Here is a 21398-nt window from a genome sequence, read left to right on the forward strand (position 1 = left end):
TAGGTGATGTGCAAGAGTACAAGGAGCAGTAACATTTGAAGTTGGTCAGCACATCAGATCACTGTGTGGGCAGTGAACGAGAAAACAGTTTGGCCAATTATTTTCATTAAAAAATTGATTTGACCTGCAATTTTGGCTTGGCATGAACTCTGTGCCTTTAATTCTGCATATAAATCATGTCATTAATATATTGAACAACACAGAGAATCATCACAAAGAGCTTAATTGGAAAATGCTCAATTGAAATCATTTATGGTGGTTTCATAGTGATCATCAACTGCAGGTCATATTTCATATTTAGCCCTATTACTCACCACTGCATCACAAGATACAATATGACAAGCTGTTAACTCTGGGGTTATTAAATCTTATATCAGACTAATTATCAATGACAGAGGCTACATGTGTTGTTCCAAGCTACAGCATCAGAGCTTTGAAAAGATGAACAAACTTTTATGTCTCTAAGTGTAACGTCTACCTAAGAGGCACAGTTGGAAGGATCCTGTTAAACCCTTATTTTACTAAAAAAACATCATAGTTACACTGTGAGGGACAGCTAATCCCCAAGTGCTGTCGTGCCGCTGACCCTGACCTCTGACCTCCATGTGTGCAGAGAAAAGAGAATCCATCAGCAGGGATCAATAAAGTAACATTACTGTAACTGTTATTTCCACATTAATTAGGAATCATTGATTGGTAAATGTGTAATGAGAGGAGAAAGATAGCAGAACTGGTGTACAATGGTCAGTATGAGATTGTCTTCTGAGAGCGCCGCATCACCTCACATCTTATCAACATGTTTAAATACAGTATTGAAATCATACACTATTACCAACCCTTATTATTTGCACTCAGGTTGGTACAGACATTTGCTCTCTTTGACTGTTTCTCCTTTGTGGAGTCGACCAATATTTCTGACAAAAGCTATTCAAAAGGTGCTCGGGTAGTTTCCAGCCACCGAGATGCTGAAAAAGAATAAATCAGTTAAAAAACCAGAGTGAATATTGGAAATGAAATGACTACCTGCTGAAGTTATTTGAGCACCGAGTAGCACCAAGTTCATTGCAGGTTAATTTTGGTTCTCCTATTTTTTTGAAACATTTTTTGGGGAGAGTTGAATAACATAGTTGGTTATATTCATAGTAATATTTACAGTTTAATTTAGAGGCCCGTTCCTGTATTATAAACCCAGCATGTTATAGTTAAAAAGACAGTCACAATCAGCTGAGTGTATGAAAACATACTGTCATTTTGGCATTATTTCTGCTACAACATCTAATCTGATCTTTATGATACTCTCGTAAAAAGTTTGAGAGCTTTCATGAGCTTAGTCGAAAATTAAATTACGAGTATCAGAGCATGGTAGACGTTCCACATTTGGAAAGAGACGGAGAGAGAGAGAGAAATGGGTCGATCAATAGCGAGGCATACGAGAGTACAGGGAGAGAGTGGGGAAGTAGATGAGTGATGATGATGAAGAGGCTTTACAGCATATGAGGCTCTCTGGGAATACGCTGCTGTGAACTCTTGTCACCCTTAATATTCCTCTTCAGCAGTCAAGAGCAAAGACTATGCTATACTTAAAAATAGATTCATATAATTTATTACAAATTGATCTGTATGAACAATCGAAAAAAAAGCTATTTCAAGCCATAAAATAACCAAATCTAAACTGAAAATTTAATCAAGGCTCTTTTATTGTGTTATTAAAAATATTGATATAGAAATCAGATACAGTGATATCTGATCTAGAACTGCAGATAGAAGATGAATCGCTGTTGATTTCTTCCTGTAGTGCTGTGGGGAAGTTTTCAGTGGAGCCTTGTTTACTCTTGTGTCTCATGATAGCTACATTTTCTCATCTTGTGGGACTTGCTGCAGGGAAGCTCCAAATATCTCTGGCTTCAGAAAAGCTGAGACAAAGTGAAAATAATCTCTTTTATTTTATTTGTCTCATTCCACTTTCACTGTGCACTAAGCTGCTGTAAAAGCATGTATCAACAGAGTGCTGAATGTTAAACATGTACGCATATGTTGCTATGAATAGTGACATGTCTGAACTGTTTCTTCTCAGGCTGTGAGTAACAAGTAACAAGTACATGAATAAATCACAGCTCAGATTGACAGCGTTAATATACGCATGCTTCTGACACTGTGGCTCTAAATGTTTCATCTGTATTTTAGATCAAATGCTAAATCTAAAAGGTCAGAGCAGATTTTTGATAGTTATACATCTGTGATAATGACTCTGATTACAGTGATGGTATTGGTGTCAGCAGAGATGATACTTAAGTTTGACAGTGTTGTCTAACCGTGACTTTGGTCATTAGATGAGCAGGTAAACATCAGTGCAGTTTCATTGACAAGCTCTTCACATGTTTCATTTTTGATTATTACTTAAGCAGATTAGACATGCTTTTTTTCTCGGAACCAAATTTTCTCCCTGAGTGCCCAGAGGAAATTACCTTATTGAAGAAAAAAAAAAACACAGTTTGTACGATTACCTGATTTGATACACCACTGCCATCTTTATTCCTATTCTCAATCTAGACTCAGGGGAATTGACACAGAAATGGTTTCATGATAAAGACCAGCTGACCCATCTTCACCGTGAGATCTCTCATGCTCACAGCTGCTAATAGCACATCGTTATTTTCCTGTCGGATGTGACTCGACTGCACCCTGACTACATGCTATGAGCCTCCCTCTGTGTGCCACAAATACCCTGCAATATCAACACTGAGCAAACAGCGCTAAATCCCACATAAGCCTCATGATGGATGTTTTATACAGCACTGAGGCTGCTAAATGAAAGGTGTTGCACTTATCTTGGACCACCATGGTCTTGTGCTTAATGGCTGGAAAACCATGGTTAAATAATCTGATCCAAAAAAAAAAAAAAATAACAGCGATGTTATTTCATGTTTTGGTATTTTACTTGCACAATTGATGTGATTGTTGCAGAATACCAGGGAATACCAGCCTTCATTATAGCTTCCTTTGAATTCAAAACCACAATGAATGACTCAGCTGACAATGAGAGAATAATGTGAGCGAGTGTATAGAGGTGACTATACATGGAGGACGGCTCATTTCCTCTGCTCTCACCTTAATGGGCCTGCCTGCCTGGCTGGAGGTTACTGACATTGTCACCTTCATGCTATAAAAACCTTCAGGGATTCTCTTACCAACTGTATATGCAGGCTGCAGAGAAGCTGAATCAGTGATTGCTGGACTGGTCGACTCACTCTCTCACTGACTTGATGACGGAGAGATTGACATTTTTTGACAGGCTTATCAACCTCCATCATTAATAACCTCCCTATAGCCCGCAGGACGCCTGAAGCAGAACCCTTATTTTCTTGTTGTTTATATGCAGGTTGGTTGAGCAGTGAAGATGCTGGTTGAAGCTCACTCAAATATCGGAGCGCAGGGAGGGTCCTCTGGTTTAATAGAGTGTACTGCAGTATTTGCACACTGGTCTTGTTTACTGAAGGCACCACCTTCATTCCAGTCTGTGCTCTGAAATGTTGGTTTTACAGTACAGAGTGCCTACCTGCTTGCTATGGGCTAATTTTTGACAGTTTATTAAACAGTTCATGTTGACATAGGGTTAGGGTTAGGGTTAGGATTTGCTGTGTACTTTTTATCAGGGGTGCTATGCCACTTAGCCATTTCGGAGCAGTGTAACAAGCTGTAAACACAACATTGACATATTATGGCATTACCTTGCTGTAGGTTTATAATATGACTTTTTTCAGCAAACATCCAGCAAACATTCATTTGGAGTGGCGTGTGAATCGGGTGGATGTTACTCCAATATTCCATGACCAAAAACAATGAGCTGAAATATGCTAAAACACTTTATAAAGTTGAGGGGAACTGCAGTGTTAGGAGATGATTCACTGAAGGTTAATTACTACCAGTGACCCATTTCAAAGTATACATCTTCATCTGATTCATTGTTGATAGAAAAATATTGATTAGTGAAACTTCAAGCTAGTAGAGACATAAAGATGAGTCATCAAGCAGTCTTTGTGGATCAGAGAGTAGATCTGGGAATAATCTGCTAACGTTACCTTACCTTTTCCAAAATGAAAACATCACTCACCATTCATGATACTTAATCTGAGATGAAGTGTTCTAATGTCAAACAAATGTCTCCATATATTTTTTTATGATGACTGAAACTACTACATGCATCTTATTTCAAATCACTAATCATGCTGCAATACATTTTTATTTAGATTTTCTGGTGAAATAATGTAATGTTGCCAAACCCATCTTACATCAGTTAAATCTAAGAGTGGACAGCTGTTGCCATGACTTTCTGTTTTCTGTTTTAGTTGTACATTTTTGTTTTTTTTTTGTTGACAAGTTAGAAAATGTTTTAAAAGACAGATATTTATTGCGCATTTTAGGGCCAGAGAGTAACTGCCAGTTTTCTCTCAAGGACTGGTAGAAGTTTGAGGGGAAAGCAAAGGAGCAGTTTTTCATGAAGGTCATACATGAATGGCGGGAATTGAGGCTGCTCTCTGTTATATGTGTGCATGCCATTCTCATAGAAGTGAGAAGAGAGGTTTGAAAGCAAGCAGGGAAGAAGACAGAGGTGAAGTGTGAACACAGACAGGCAGTTGAAGACAAAGAGATTTGGATGTGAGCAGTTAACAGAAAGGAAGGGTTGAAGGGAAGAGAAGTCAGAACAATGAGGGAGCTGCACTGTAATAACCAGGTAATGTACAAGGTGACTCAGACTTACTTAATAAGAACGCTGATACAAATTTTATTGCTCTGGGACAGAGACGGCGAACAAAAGTTAACATTGAGAGGTGTTTCAAAGACATGAAATTAAGATCCACCAAGACAAATATTGCAATTTTTTTAATCAAGTTGAATTTTTTCAGATTAATAAGAAAGTCTTCATGGCCATATTGAAGAATAAAACATATCTAGATGAACATTTATTCACAATGGTGACCACCACAGTTAAAGTGTGGCTCTTAATGAGTTCCCATTGTCATATTTGAGTTCTCACTAATTGCACTGTCAGAGAGCAGGCATTAACGCTTCACTTCAGTGATTATTACACAGTCCTTTCAGGGTGACAAAACGTCTGGTTGAGGTAAAAATGTAAAATATGAAATAACTAAACATATAACTGGGACTGGAGTATTCATTTTAAATGAGAAACAATTAATGGTTAAGTGGAGCAAAATGAGAGAATGCTCTGATTATTATATGAATCTCGCCGTGGGTGTTTAATAATGAGAGTGAAAATAAAGAAGCTAAACTAATAACAATTCAGAACACTCCTGAAACCACTCCTGAAAAGTTCTTAATGAGTCTGTATTATCAAGAATAAGTGCTGATGTATGTACATAATATACTGTATTTGTGTGCTGTAAAATGTTTGTAAAGGACTTATGTAATAGTAATTATGTTCCCTATAAAAACTCAGCACTCAGGCTCACATTCATGTAAATTGGGGTTAATGTACACAGAAGGAAGCAAATATTTGCAGTGGGCATGGAGGAGAGATGCATCAGATATACTAATAAACTCCCAGAAATCCTTCTCTTTCATCTGGACGTCTGTGATCATCAGCGTTCAGTCATCCACTATACTAACATGGCTTTCCTGCTGCCTGCTGGTGACGTGGGAGAAGTCTGGATAGAATTTTCCTTCATGGCTCAGTGGATGAAGAAGCACTGCAGAGGCTGGAGATGATTAACTGGAGATGTAAAAGAGGGGAGAGGGCAGCATAGGAAGGGAGACGTCTAAATGAATTTGTTGCACTTTCATACCCATATTATATTGTTCTCAAAGGGTTTTTTCTGAATCTCTTCTTGAACCACGTATGCTGACTTATATTCTTAATATTTTATATCCTCAACATATTGCTCTCACGGTGCTTGATGATATTTTATTCCACCTTTTGTGTTGAATGGAGAAGCCGTAACCTCTGACAGCCGTTCCGATTATAACTTCCTCTAAAGGAACAGGACAGCACCTTTTCATTTCTCCCTCCTGCATCAGCTCATACACTATTATTGTCATGCTAATTCACACACATAATGGTGTGAATTAGCATGGTTATATTTAACCTGCTGTGACTCACATCAATCTTCTTAAAACAAAGTAGACACATCAGCAATACTGAACATTGCAGGTCACTGTCATAAAGTCATTTGCGTTCAGAAAACACACCATTCATCACAGAGTGTGTGTGTGTTTATTGAGTACAGTTCACTGCCAACAACACTTTTGCTGGCATTAGTAAGTAATCAGTCTCAGTGTGCCAAGTAGATTCAATGCAGTTCTTCACTGTGCAGTTTTCTAAATTGCAGTGTCAAGCTTACAGTTTTGGAGGTTTTTTTACCCCCGAAATTAATTTGAGAATAATCACAACTTGGAGATCACATGGATTATTGAGATTTGAATACTTGAAATACATTTTTAACAGAAACATTTCACTACTAATTTTTGAGAGCTCCGGGTTGTTTTTGTCAAACTAGTATTTTTAAAGTCAATAATGGATGTTATGCCCCAGTCTAGGGGTGCTTAGGGCATAACCTGAATAGGCCCCATCTTCCCCAATTCCCAAGTAGCCACAATCGAACTTAGTTTGTGTATAAGGAAAATGTATTTACACAAATCAATAAATACATTTATAGATATAAATGAGATACAAAACCGAAACTTCAGGGTGGACCAAGGCCAAAATAACAAATAAAACAATCCTATCTAGAAAATAAGAAACTTGCTCTAAGAAAACAAATGACAAGAACTTAACTCCCTAACTAAGAAAAACAGGAGAAAACAAGATGAACAAAAGTGGCAGTCCACCCTTACTACTCAACATAAACTATCAAAACTATATCTACAATCAAAAACCAAGACAGAACAAAAGTGTGGCCGGTTGGGAGAGGAGGAGGACGGGGAATTGCCTGCTGCCACCAGGTTACCGCCATCTTGGCTCTTAAAATTTTAAAGTCTTAAAATTTCTTAAAGTCTTAAAGTTTTTTGACATTGCACAAGCAAGTGTGACCCTGACCCTGAACTTGAGGACCTCTGTAGTGTTTTTGTTTGAAGAGAAATGGTCAGTTACTTCACTATTGGTGCAAAAAAATAGAAATCTTTTCAGCAGTAAAGTTGTTTTTCCCTAGCTGCAGTCTTTGTGAGGGAACAAATCAAGGCCAAGTTTAAAAGACAAAATATATTATAAATAGAGATCTGTCTGTAAGATTGTCTGCCAATTGCCAATCTGGCACCAATTAAAATGATATAATTCATAGGATATGAAAGTGACAAAGAAAATCACTGCGTATGTCTCATCTTTCTTCTGAAACCTAGACAGATGGAACAAGTCAGGAATCAAATTATGCCAGCACCACAGAAGCTCAGGTAATAATATGCACAGCAGGATGTGTTTGATATTCAAGGTGGTGTTTGTTTTTGTGAGCCTGTCCATTCGATCACGAGGTCATGAGCTTCAGAGCACAAGAGATGGGGATGGATCATTTTCTTTTTTTACATGGGGACAATGTGACCTCAAAAAACAACACACTCACTTTTTATTAACTCCTTTAAGTTTTCTCTTTTATCTCTTTTGCTGTGTTGTTTCCTCTCTTTCTATCCCTACCGCAACACGCACACATCATACCTGCCTGTTTTCTCCTTGGTTTGCATCTGTTCCCTTTAACAGCTTTTGTAACTGACTTTGCTATACCATCACTACGACTGCTGGTTTCACTGCAGCCCCACAAAACTAAAGTCAGCATTTCATAGTGAATATTCAGGTTGATAGCTCTCTGCAGGCCTGTACTGTATTTATTGCTTAGTACTGTATAAATTAAGGTCTTATTAAGGTATTATGACATGATTAAAGTCCACTCCAACTGATACAGTCATGGTTGGTGTTGGACCAGTGCGGTGTCCTTTTTTAAAATTCAGCACACATAAAAGCATGTGCTTCTTGTGCTGACCTGAGACTACGGTTTGTGCAGCAAACAAACAAAGTAGCACATGTAGTTTACCAGCAGCATGATAAACATGGAGTCTCGTGGCTGAATCAATATGGAAACAACACTGCATTGTAAACTGCATATGTGCCATGCTGGAATGGAAATATTGAGGTATAAGTTCAAGCTCCAAGGATCAATGCAGTGCTATGAGGCAATTTGGCTTACTGACTATATTATAGCATCATAGAAGATACACTGTCTAAGATCAGAATTTGATCCATTCAGTCCAGTAAGTCAGCCAACTCAGCCAGGAAAGTCTTGTGCTGAACTCTATTGCACTAACTCATATGGGATTGGACTTAATAAACCATTAAAAGCAAATAAGCAGAAGTCGTGCAGAGATTAAGCAAACTGATTAGAACTCATCCTCAACCAACAGCTTTCTCATTGCTCCTGCCGTTCTACCTGCTGCTTTTTATCCACTGAGACAAATTCATTATAGTTTGTGGCACCGTCACACTTTCTAAGCAATGTTCTCAACCATTAGCCTCTATGCTCGGGAACATGCGGCGTGCCAGCAAATCCAAATAGAGCCCAGCAAATCATAAACGTGAACGTGATCCCACACTAAACAGCGGCCAGGGTGTCAGTAAAGCATGGCTTGTACACTCCTGCACAGCCCTGAAAAAGGGTCTAATTGGCTACAATAAGTGAAAGCACCTGTGCACATGTTTTTGGGTGTACCATTAGTGTCCAGAGGCTTTTGGAGGATAAAAAAAGGATGCTTTTCAGACTGTATCACCACTGACATGGAATGAGTGTGGGATCAAATTAGCAAATTATTAGAGGGTGCTATTATTGATTTTAACCAATGGATGGTCTGCCAGATAGTACAGTCTATCTTTGTTAGTGTTACCAAAGTGCAGGTGAAGTCACTATGGACTTTCACTATGAGTTGTTTTAAACACAGCCCCACTACCCAATTAAAAAGATCTCCCTTTTACCATTTGAGTTTGCCCTTTCTTCCTGCTGGCAGAGTGCTTGCTGTGACACAGATAGGAAACAACACTACTTCCTACTTTTCATCCCCTGTGGTTTGCTATTTGTCAGGGGGATTTTTCAAGGATTTGAGGGTGTTTTTTGTCTGTTTTCTTTGTTTTGTTTCCTCCACAGCTGCTTTTAGGTGCTGGGGGAATAGGTTGGTACATTTAATGGTCTACCTGCCATACACGGCTTTCTGAAACATGATACTTTGCTGAATTTTAACAAGACAATTAGGCTTCAGTTTGTGTAGTGTTGCGCTCCAGTGCTTTTTTTGTTTTTCTTTTCTTTTCACAGGTATATATTGTCCGGCTATTCTTGTATATCTTTGGAGCTACTCATTAATTTCTCTCAGTGGATTAAGTATTAAAGTTTTGATGTGACATTCAGAAGGCCTCCAGCAAACGTATGAGGGATGGGTAACGGCTAGCAGGTAGAACAGAAAAACAGAAATAAATGAGCTTTCCTTCAAATGAGCTTCTATATGCAAAACACAAACTTCAGATGAATTTTTTTCTAAACTTCGTGAGAGTGGTTGCCTCTAAGAAAGTGAGATAGAGAAAACATTGCTTTTCATTATGTGCTCAAATATTTTAGGGTTTCTTGGTACAAAATCAGATCGCCCTTTCAAGGACAAATTTATTCAACTTCAAATTCTTCAAAACTAGACAGCTATAAAAAGTTCTTCTTTCCTTCTATTGTCATTGTTCCCCTTTTCATGTTTACTAATGACTGTCTGCCCATCCTGGCTCGCATGCTCTATGCCGTGTAATTTCCTCTTTTCTCTCTCATAAATCATAGGACAATAGCAAGGTGCTGTGAAGTTGATGAATGATTCTAGCCTTCTATTGTTCCTGTTCTGCTGAACTCTATTGATCTCAGACACACATGCTCTCTAGAATACGAGAATGTGCGTGCCCAAAAAATGTAAATGCAGTAAGGTGACATTGTTTCATACAGATAAACACATGTTCATACACTTACACACCACGTCCCTTCACACAACAGTCTGTTATATCAAAACCACATTCAGTTAATGAGAGTCCCTTCCCCGTGTGGAGGCAAAAAATCAATAAAATCCTGAGAAACAAGCAGGCTGGTGTTCAGACCAGATCAGGCATTACAGCACCCCCACAGGGTTGTGCAGAGGTTGTGACCTGACTTCAATGCTATATCCAGTTTTCTTTATACATCCAGCCTAAACGCACTACTTCTATTTGAATGAATGAATGAATGGGAGCACTGGTGATTTAACCGCAATGCCAGGTCTGGTGTGAATTCAATTTGAGTCTGCATTTGCTAGATAAAGGCTAAGTTACACACAAACACACAGAAGTTGTGTGGTGCAGCACAATGAAAAATGCCCCTTCAAATGCTCTTGTGTCTGCTCCTCTAACACCAATATCGGAAATTGCAGTACAGTCTTATTGCCTCTATTTTTCATTTTTATTGAGGCGAATCAAACTCAGAACGGGCTGACAGGTATTCATTCATCACCATTGAGTTTTGCTCAGAGAAAACTTGGCTTTTGTGTTCCTTTACAGACTTATCTTCGATTTCCAAAAGTCTATTCACATGTCAATCTAATACTGTAGTCTGTTGAGCCAGCACTGAGAGGCAAAGTCTGGAATAATACATTTGTCAAGGCAAAACAAAGACAAGAAAGGATGTTTTAGGTTTTTCACCTTAAAGAAAACTTTACTGCATCATTTAGACCCACAGGTTAAATGTAAAGCTCATTAAAATTCAACAGCTTTAGATGAGTCTCTAAAGTAAACCTTGCTGGGTGTCATACAGTATGGAGAAACTGAAAGCAACTTTCAGTGAGAGGTTTTTCGACTGATCCTTTTACAGTAAGTGCCATCTGGCTTTCTGAATAGGGAATATAGAGTTTCACCATTCACCAATAGCAGGAGAGTAACATACAGACTATCAGATAAAGCACACCAATGGACAGATGCAGAAGTGCAATATTAGACAGTAAGACCGGACTTTCTAGGTGGTCGCATTAACATAATGATTTCTTAATCAGTGTCCAATTGCAGCACATATACAGCCTGGTTCTTGTAATGGACAGCTTGTTAAAGGAGGTGTTACAGCCATTTTTGAATGCTGGGTATAACTGCTTCAGAGGCATGATCTAGCTGACAGGGCAATTAACAGTTCCAACGTGTTCCCAAAATGGTGAGAGATCTTTTTTTTCTGTTTATCTGTAAACACAGTCTTTATCAGATACCAGATGTCTGCTGTTCATGTGGCTGCTTTGGTATTTAATCATGCTTGCAGTTAGATACTTATCACAGGCCATTACATTGTTTCACCACTCCTGTCTGGTGAAAATGAATTCTCCCAAGAAAGCAGCTGTTGTGGGATTTAAAACAGCATGCAATCAATACTTGAGGACAGAGGAGTTGTGGGACCGATAGACAGCCATGTCAGCTATTACAGTCTTAATAAATGTCTGGATTGGGAGAGAAAAATCTCTAAGAGATTCTCTATCTTGTGAATGGATTTTTTCATGTGACCAGCGATGAGGCGGTGACTCAGCTGCCTTTTCATTTGGTCTCATTATTTTTAAATGATTAGAATATCTAGCAGTATCAGGCTTCTGATTTTTGGGCTGCAAATGATACATTTTGTAATTTCTTTTATGTCAGAGTTTTTACCACTCTGTGTTTCTGACAAAATGGCTGGTTTATAACCTCTAATCTCACTAGCTTCTTTTTATCTTATCAGAAAATCACAATCAAACCAAGTGTGGATCAAGGAATATGTCAGATTCAACACAGAAGAAATTTGACTTATTTTGTCTAAAGAAACAACTCCAGCATGATAATTATAGATAATTGTCATCATATTAAAGTTTGACTTTCCATCTGCAGCCTTTATGTATGATAGTCTACATAAACCCAGACCTGTCAGTTTTTGTCAAAAAAAAACCATGGAGTGTTGCAAGTATTTTAGTTTTCCTTTTAATCACGCAGCAAATGATTCCAATGAATGAATACTCTTTTATCCTTTACAATTAGATGTTTATCAGCCCAACAGTGTAGTAAAATTTGATTACAATAACGACCTACAGTGATTATGAAAATCCAAGAATGCAAAGTTGATGTGTCCATGAGGACTAGCTCATCCTAACAAACAGGGTTTTTTTCTTCTTTTACAGTTTGAGACTGGATATCTTTTTTTGTGTTTCACTAGTTAGATATTACATAAAGACAACACAAAAGGCACAAAAACTCAGAGGATGGAATACTGAAAACACAACACCACCTCTCACCTCAGTGAATGACTGATTCGTCTGACCTTCACTAGTTATATGTACTGTAGGATTCAGCCATCAGACACTGGTTTGAGCTCATTGGGAAACTACATAAAAATGTTTTATGGCTTTTTCCCACACATCTTAAAAGTACTGCATTGCTGGAAGAAGTTGCAAGGTCACCAAAATGATTTTCTCTGGGAATATAAGGACAAAACACATTTTCAAATATACAAAGAATTTTCAAAGATTTCCACCTGGTATCATACAGTGCTGAGTGACTGATACTTACAGATAGTGTTATATGACAGCTGAGAATAATTCTGGATGAGCTGTTTGGAGGAAAACTGCAGTGTTTAAGACCTTGTTGGCTCACCGATGAGCACAGGAGGATCATTGAAAGCCATTAATTAGTTCTCTTACTTTATTGCTAAAGCGATCCATCTTCCGTGGTGAAGATGTGTATCTATGCCCGTTTGCCACATTTATAGTTGGATTGCACATGATTTTGTAGCTGTGAGGATTCTCTAAAATCTGTGAAATAAGATAATACCTTGAACAGTGGTCACGGAGAAAGTGGGTATAGGCAATATTTCATCATGTAATCACCTCTGATGGTGAACATACTGCATGTTGTTATATGTGTGTCTGTGTGTGTGTGTGTGTGCGTGTCAGCAGTATTTTTTTGTAGTGCTGATGAAATGGCCCCTACTGCAATGAACAATTGTTCATTGTGTCAGCAATATGAAACCAAGGCTAAACTGAAGACTGTAACCCTGGGTCTAGACAGGAATCGTCAGTAGCGTTCTGCCTGTGTGTCGACACTGGAGGCGTTCAGGTACAGTATTGGGCGCAGCTCACAAGTGTGTCAAAAGCACTCAGAACCCAATACAAGATTGTAGTGACACACATAAAACAGAGGAAAATAGTCTTGAAGCATAAATGAACGTTTCACTGTGTGTTTTCACCCCGAGATGTGAGCCTTCACAGAGCAGGTGCAGGCAGCTGCATAGATTAAAATGAGAGCAGATCTGTTGCGTGTGACGTGCATATGGAAAATGTGTCTGACACACTTGCTGTTTAGGAGTAATGTGACACTGAGTTCTGGAAGGAAAGGAGAGAAGGATGGAGAGGAAGATGGAAATGGGTGTAGAATGCAACTAAAAACCTCTACCTATTTACCTACATAAACTGACCTATAAAGTAAAGGCAAAGTCAAAATGTATTCATGATGATTAAACAAAATAGAAATATCTTTTTAAAGTAGCTGGTCATATCCTGGAGTCGATATTTGTGTGTGTGTGTGTGTGTGTGTGTGTGTGTGTGTGTGTGTGCGTGTGTGTGTGTGTGTGTGTGTGTGTGTGTGTGTGTGTGAATGCAGACTTGTGTGTCTAGTTGCAGAGAAGTGGAGAAACCTGTAACTCATTCATTATATGGGTGAACATTTTCACTGCCCTCAGTGAATCAAATCCAATTTCACCAAACCTGCAAATGAAATACTGGGTTTGTGATTATCTGTTTTTTTTTACAACAAGGCTCTCCTGGTACTTCTGACTATTATTTTATTCAGTGACCTCTCATCTAAGATAGATAGTTTCACCTCTTTAACTGCATAGTTTCCTTCAAACTTTACTATCAGGATGCAGAGAAGTTATGATGACATCTCAGTAAAGTCATTTTATTTTCATCCATTTCATGTCAGATGGTGATATCACCTGAAAGGCTGTTCATATGAAGGTAGAAATGAAATGTCTCTCGAACCTTGTATCCCTTCCTCCCTTTCTACACACTCCAATTATAATCAGTGTGCTGGCAGTCCTCCTCCGAGGCCTGATTGACAGCATATTCATCATTTTCCTGACGTCATTCTTGTCCTTATCCATGTTGCAGTCAGGGAAGGTGATGAAAGAAGCTCTTTTCTCCTCTTCCTCACTCCTTTCTCTGACTCCCTCTCCTCTCCTCTGACCCATCACCATAATTTATACCCTTTCCCTCATTCTTGCTCCCTTTTATTCTGATTTTCTCTCCATGGGTCTAAAAGGTCCTGACTAATGCCTTGCCATTTAAGAACTGCGTGACATTTATGCTGACTTTTCCCATCCATAGCAAAGAAGGCCAGAGAATATATAGATGCCCTATAATACAATTTATTCTTCTCTTCTTTTTCAGGGCAGCTGGAAATTGCACCACCGACTGCAGCACAGTTAAGATATGGTAGGAAGTCTTTTAAGTTGTGATTTTTTATTTTGTAATCATTCTTGATATGTTTGTTTGTGCGTTTTGTTATATTTTGTTAATGTAGAGGTTTCATGTGATTTGAAAAATGCTCATTAATCCTGTGTCACGACAGCCTGGATTGACATCCCTCATTTAATTGTCAATCAACCAACCAGGGGGACTAATGAACAGTCAGTCTGAATTATCACTAATGAGCAGAATACTCCAGTGGAAAGGAAAAGCACCATATAAAACTAGCTGATAGGATTAAATTAGATTTTTATTTTCTTCTAACTAATGTTTCAAACTGATTAAAAGCAAATTATAGCATCAATGATAGATAAAAGTGAAATCTAGAGTACAAGACAATTTGTTCACAATATAGAGAGAGGTTTGAGAAGATAATGAGCTTTAAAATACAAAGTTCACATTATTGTTCCATAATGCTGTGCCACAGCACGACACAAATACAAAATCAACACTGTACATATCAAGGACAGACTGCTTGTACTACACCTACTACACATTACCATGCACTTTCTGAACAACTTAGGGACTTTATCATTTTGTGTATTCAGAGATCGGTAGCTCTAATCATGGAGCAGATCTTCATTTTCTTCCATGCAGTTTATAGTTTTCCTGAGGTCAATATATACAATAAATTCCATATAGTGCAAAATATTGGACATAAACAGATATGAAAGAAGCAATTAACACAACAGAAACAAATATAAAAGAAATGAAATGTAAAATGCTGCAATAAATTAGATTATTACTGACTAGTACAACCAGGAAAAGATAAAAGACAGGCCCAAACAATGATTTAGAAAACACAGAGTGCTTTTTACATGTGTAATATTTTTGATGTGATTGAATTTCAATCTGAAGAGGCTCTGTATAGAACAAGGTCACCAATAATGTATGTTATCTACCTGCACACGTGAACACATGCGCACAGTGAATGCTCCTGCAGGCACACTTCACTCTGTGGTGCTCAGTTACTGATATGACCTCACATTTCTGCTCCCTCTCCTCCTCACGCTGAGAGGTTAGAGAGCCTGCTGCTAACAGAGCGCTCTTTTTGAGCAAAGACAGAGACGGCATGTTAGAAATCTCCATTTCTCTTATGAAATGCTGATTTTCCTGCTTGGGTGCTACAGTAAAGATAACAGTGCAGAGTGAAACTTTAAAGGAAACATCTACTCAGCAGGCTGCCACAGGAACAACAGCACATGATTTGTGAACATGATTTTCACAGGAAGTCTTTGTCTTGTGTGTATTGTTGCACCGTTCATCTTCTCCTGGAGTTATATGTTGATGACTACAAACTGTCTTTATCATCTAAACCTAAACATTTATATTTATGGTTGATACTGTAGTATGACTATTAAGAATATAATATTTTTATCTATTTGAGGCTTCACATTCGAGCAGTGACTCTGAGACAGCTTCAGACTCCATTCTAGTGCCCTGGATGTTGTTTTACCAGTAAGGAAGTTGAAACAGTTGAGATATGTGATCACAATATTAGATTAATAAGAAAACACTCACAGCGTAGACACCCAATCACTTAAGTCAGCAGAGATCATTAGGTGAAAGATCATCAGTTTTTATGTGGACATTATTGATTACCTTCACAATATGTCTAAGCCCAGTGGATACTAGACAGACAAATGAACAAAAAGGTCTAACAAAAAGATGTTAGGTGATGATATTGTCTGAAAAGATGTCAAGGTTGTTAGAAGTCACTCTTGAGTTTTAGTTTTTCTTTTTATTTCAGCGTGTGCATTTTAAGATCAAGAAGGCTTCTGGTGTAACATTAAAGTAAAGCCTGTGTTTAAGTTATGAGTCAGCAGGTGTTTTGTGCATTGACCAAGATTTTACCTGCAGCAGAATAATGGCTTTTGAAAAAGTGATGACTGGTGTTGAGCAGAGATTATTTTTTGAAGAAACACTTTTCTGCACATCAGTTATTTGGACTATAAAATATAAAGTGAACTGAACTTCATCTAGAATAGAATAAACTTTTCTGGGGATGCTGGTGGCATTTAAATTCACCTTCACATTACCAGAGTATATTGCCTTGTATGTCTTGCCTACACACACACAACACAACACAATACACACACTGAGTCTATTTATGCATGGAAAAGGACAAACATTCTGATTGCCTTTTTGGCCAGGAAATGAAACTGTTTCATATTTATGACACAGTCCACACAAAAAATAGACTATAATGAGCCTCATTTTACTCACAAGATGAAATGTATTCCAGTTTAGGAGAAAGCATTAATGTTTTACTGCTGGCCTGTGAGGTGGTTAATCATTCCGGTGGGCTTTACGTTGCTGGAGATGATATGTTAAACTTCTGGAACATTTATACATGTATTAGTCCTATGTTTTACTTTCCCATAGCCTACTGATGTGCACATTTGCATTATTTTAACTATCCTTCTCTTGCCACTGTAAAAAAAAAAAAGTGTCGTGAGATCAGTTTTAGTTTCTTACATGATCTCAGTTTCATATGCCTTGTTTTATGTTTATGTTTTTTTTTTCACTTATTTTTTTTAATTGATTTTAAGATTAATACACAGAAACAAGGTATAAACTTTTCCTTCACAAACATCTAAACACCAAAGAAAAAAATACAAATAAAAACCATACCAATAACCAAGAATAAATAATAATAATAATAATAATAATAATAATAATAGTAATAATAATAAAATAAAATAAAATAAATAAAAATAATTATTAAAAAAAGTAAATGAATAAATCATTTTCACAAAAGAAAAAGTGGATAAACAACAAAACCAAACTAACACAAAAATCCCCACACAATGTCAAACAGACAGAAAGCAAATACAAAATATCGTATCAGGAGTCAACAAGTATAGTGACTAAATCATGACCAACTAGGAATGTTTATTTATTATTGACAAACTTTTGCAAAATATAGTAATCTTGAGGTCATGTCTTGTGTATAAAATGACAGAAATTGTAAAAATATCCAGCAAATTTTTTGGCAGAATTGCTTAAAAAGTGAGTGTTATTTCATAGCTACAGATTCAATGATCAGTTGATCAGCCTTTGCAGACTTAAACTGCTCACCAATTATGGTTTTCAGAGATTACAAAACTCCAATCAATCCATTTCAGTTTAACCATTGATTTATAGACTGACGACTCTGGCTTCATTGTATTCATTTGGCTCTCAGCATAGACGTGATGTTTGTGTTCAATCTGTCACAGTTCTGCTCTGCAAGGCTCAATTATGTCTAATAGGTCATTATTTATGAACCAATGTTTATGCACAAACAATCAGTAGACTTTATGTGCACTTTTAGTGATGTATTGTTTGTGTTTGCTGTTTTCCAGTTCTGCTGCACAATGCGCTCCCTTTTGTTGGATTTGGATTCCTGGACAACTGTATCATGATAGTTGCTGTAAGTGTCGGCTACATGCAGTGCTATGATCCCCCCTGCAGAAAAACATTGCCTCAGTGGTAGAAGCTTGATTTCCACAGGGGCCATTTTTCACATGTTGATGTTGTTGTTTATATTCAAGATACTGAAGGAAGCTTTGGTTGATAGTGATGAGGGAGAGTGAGAAAAACAAGATTCAAAGTTTGTTTGATGCAACTATATTCATCTTTTAGTATTTTCCTATTTTCTCTGTCATTGTTTTGCAATCTGTCTGTCATCTCTGTTTTTCTGTTTCCCTCCTTTTCTCTTTGTGTTTTAACATCCTGTACACTTTTTAATAATTCATCTGCCATGAGAATACCAAGCCTTTATTTAGTCTTTGTGAAGTTGTTCAAAGGAATCCTCAGAGCAAAATAAATTAAAACCTAAACCCAGGGAATTGACTCAGAGAGCGCTCAGAGAATGAGGTGTAATATTTTATCATTGCACAACAGGGTCATGTTTGTCTAATACATGGATGATGAATTTTTATGGGGTATCTACAGGGAGGAAGAAAATCTATATATGAGAGGAACAAACAAAAATGAATAAACCTACTGAAAGTAAAACATAATTACGTAATTAAATGGCATAACTTCTCCAAAAGCATTAAGAATGTAAGACTATGCATATATTATGTAATATATTTAGCTTTTTTCCTCACTCTTTGTAAAGCCAACACAGCAAAACTATGAAAATTTAAATCAATACCTCTTGGGCCAAATTCATCTGGCTCGTGAAAGTTTGATGAATTGGTAAAATTATAATCAAGTAAGTGAGTTCAAAGGTCTGACTGTATTTGGATCCTGCAGAGCTGTGCCTTTATTCTTTCAGTCCAGACTGTGAGAGAAACTGATGCACCCTGGAGATCTCAGATTGCTTTCTACTTTGGATGGGATAAGATGTTTGCACTGAAGCCAGGAAACCATGAACTGAAAGACTAAATTGAATTGAATTTAAGATTACAGTCAGTCAGTTGTTATCTTACTTGGTTTATGTAATTAAATGGTTTCTTGGCTTTTTGGAGAAGACAGTAAAGAGTGAACTAGAACATGTAATACAATAATGATGGTTTGTGTAAAGGATAGACAGACATAAACTAACTTCTGAAATGTGTTTGTTATTCCACAGGGCACACATATTGAGTTATCTATTGGCGTGATCCTTGGCATTTCCACTATGGCTGGTAAGAAAATCACCACTTATGTAACTTAATGCATAATAAGAAATGTCTACTTTAAATGAAAATCGGTAAGTTTCATGCATGAAGAGTCCATCAGGCTCTCCAAAATATGTCTCCTGTGTGTAATTTCACAAAGTTTCCCTTATTGATGCTCATTCATTACTGAACACATATTTGATTTTTATTTATCCTCATGGACTTTATAGTCATGAAACTTTTTAATCACATATTTCAGTTTGTTCCAGAAGGTTTTTAGCATTTAAACTTAACTGACAACACCTATTAGTCAAGTTTGACATGTTTTCATGATTTCCCAGGATTTAGGATGTAGTAAAATGATGTTTGTCATAATTTGAAAACATTTTTCCTGGTCAAATTAAGTGCATCGTTTAAGTTTAATCAATGTGTGTAAAACAAATAATAATATAGATGCAAAACTGTTACCTAACAGGTTCAGAAATAGATTTTGACAGCCCAGACTACAAGCCACTCTGCTTGTCTGCTCCTTGATTAAAATTACAGTACACCAAAAAGTGTGAAATATTAGATGTAAATTTCCCATCATACCCAACAGTTGGTCTACTGGGAAGTAAGATAGACAGACTAGCCTCAGAACAATTATAACACTTGAAGCCTTTCTCTCAGTGAAACAGACGTAGACGTAACAAATGTATTACCTGGAATGTGAAGAAATTAAATTTCAGTATAGGGAGCTGGTTTAAAGAGTACTTGAATCAATATTTATAGAGAAAGCAGCATTGGTTCTTCAAGATTTTGACTGTGGCCACATAGGCTCTTCAGTCATGTCAGTAGTATAACTAGTATGCACATTAATATTAACAGCCAGCAGAGACTAGGACTCTCTGTTTTCTTTTCTTTCTTTTTTTTAAAAACATACACATATGTGATACTTATAACAAGCATATATGGTGCAGGTTGCTGGTACACAAGGCTATAATGGCAATAAGGCCTATGTTGGTGTATATGTTGTGTAGTGTGAGTTTTTTGATATCCCTATTCTAAACCCAAGCAGTAAGAGGTAATCATCAAAACATAAGTGGCTGGATGCTTTGTTTTATTGTTAACATGCCTTCAAATGGCTTCAACATGTTCTGCACTCTCTGCCCCAAGCCTGGTCCTGATGGAGGGAAGCGGGCACCTGACCTGTTGTTGTGTAGCCAGTCAGATGCTTAATGCCTGCTTCACAAAGCCAGGCCACGGCGTGTGTGTGCATGGGGGGGTATTACTGTGTATTCCTCTCTGTCAGTGTTTCTATATATAGTTATTGTTGTATAATACACCTGTTAACTAAAAACAGAATGACAGTACACTAAAAAGAGCATTTCTAATCTTATGTTGACAAAATTCACTATCTTATTATAAAGCTTTAATGATAAACTCACAATTTGACCACTGCTGTGACACTAATGCAAGAAGATACAATTAAAGAAAGGAAAAAGAGAGAAAATTCAGCGTAAATAATTTCATGATTATGATAATACTGTTCACCAGCAGATTGAATGGGTGTAGGAAGATCCAGTTGGCTTAAGTAGGCACATTTACGTTGTAATGCTATCATTTATTGATATTCAGTGTATCTGAAACCTGAAAAGTGTTCTTATTTACACATGTTTAAACTCTTGATCTCAAATTGTAACCATAGATTCAGATATTTTCTTGTATGTCTCTACCTTACTAGAAGCAGAAAGGGTAAAGGTTGTGATGGATGAATAAAGAAGAAAAGATAGCTAAGTTTTAGGACAACCAGCAGCATTATTCTGGAGGTCTTACTTCTCCTTGTTATCCTCTTGATGTTACTGGTGGTGGTTATGGTGACATGAAACAGATGCATTAAGCTGATCTGTTTTAAGACTTGGAGGACACAGCACTGACATTGGTATAAAGCAGAGGAGGGAGTAGCTTGAGCTTTTCATATTCAAAGGAGATGAGGAAGACTAAATGGTCGAGTGATAGCTCTATCAAGCATAAGACTGTACAGAGGAGGAATGTGAATCTTCACTTTGAGGCATTTGACATCAAACATGCTTCTGACCTGATCCTGTTCATGTAAATTTTCAAATCTGACAATTTTTTCAATTTAAAGATAAATTGATATTTCAACATTTTAATTTGGAATGGATGATTGAGATCTTGAGTAAGCCAAAGTAGCTTTTTTAACGATTGGGAAATTTATAGACATTTATCGGACTGCAAAAATGTAAAATTACCCCCAAGTCCAGAGAGCCACTGATTCATGAAAAACAG

General features: G+C 37.3%; 1 protein-coding gene across 1 annotated transcript in view; it reads left to right on the top strand.

Annotated features, from left to right (window-relative positions):
- The window catches only part of LOC128365777 (transmembrane protein 65-like), a 32823-nt gene that overhangs the window by 311 nt on the left and 11114 nt on the right, over positions 1 to 21398 (top strand). The window contains exons 2-4 of the mRNA XM_053326356.1: positions 14440 to 14484; positions 17865 to 17932; positions 19082 to 19136. Of these exons, the coding sequence (XP_053182331.1) occupies positions 14440 to 14484; positions 17865 to 17932; positions 19082 to 19136 (168 nt within the window). The remainder of the gene's footprint in view (positions 1 to 14439; positions 14485 to 17864; positions 17933 to 19081; positions 19137 to 21398) is intronic.

Source organism: Scomber japonicus, chromosome 10, assembly GCF_027409825.1.
Source record: "Scomber japonicus isolate fScoJap1 chromosome 10, fScoJap1.pri, whole genome shotgun sequence".
In the NCBI taxonomy this organism is placed as follows: domain Eukaryota; kingdom Metazoa; phylum Chordata; class Actinopteri; order Scombriformes; family Scombridae; genus Scomber; species Scomber japonicus.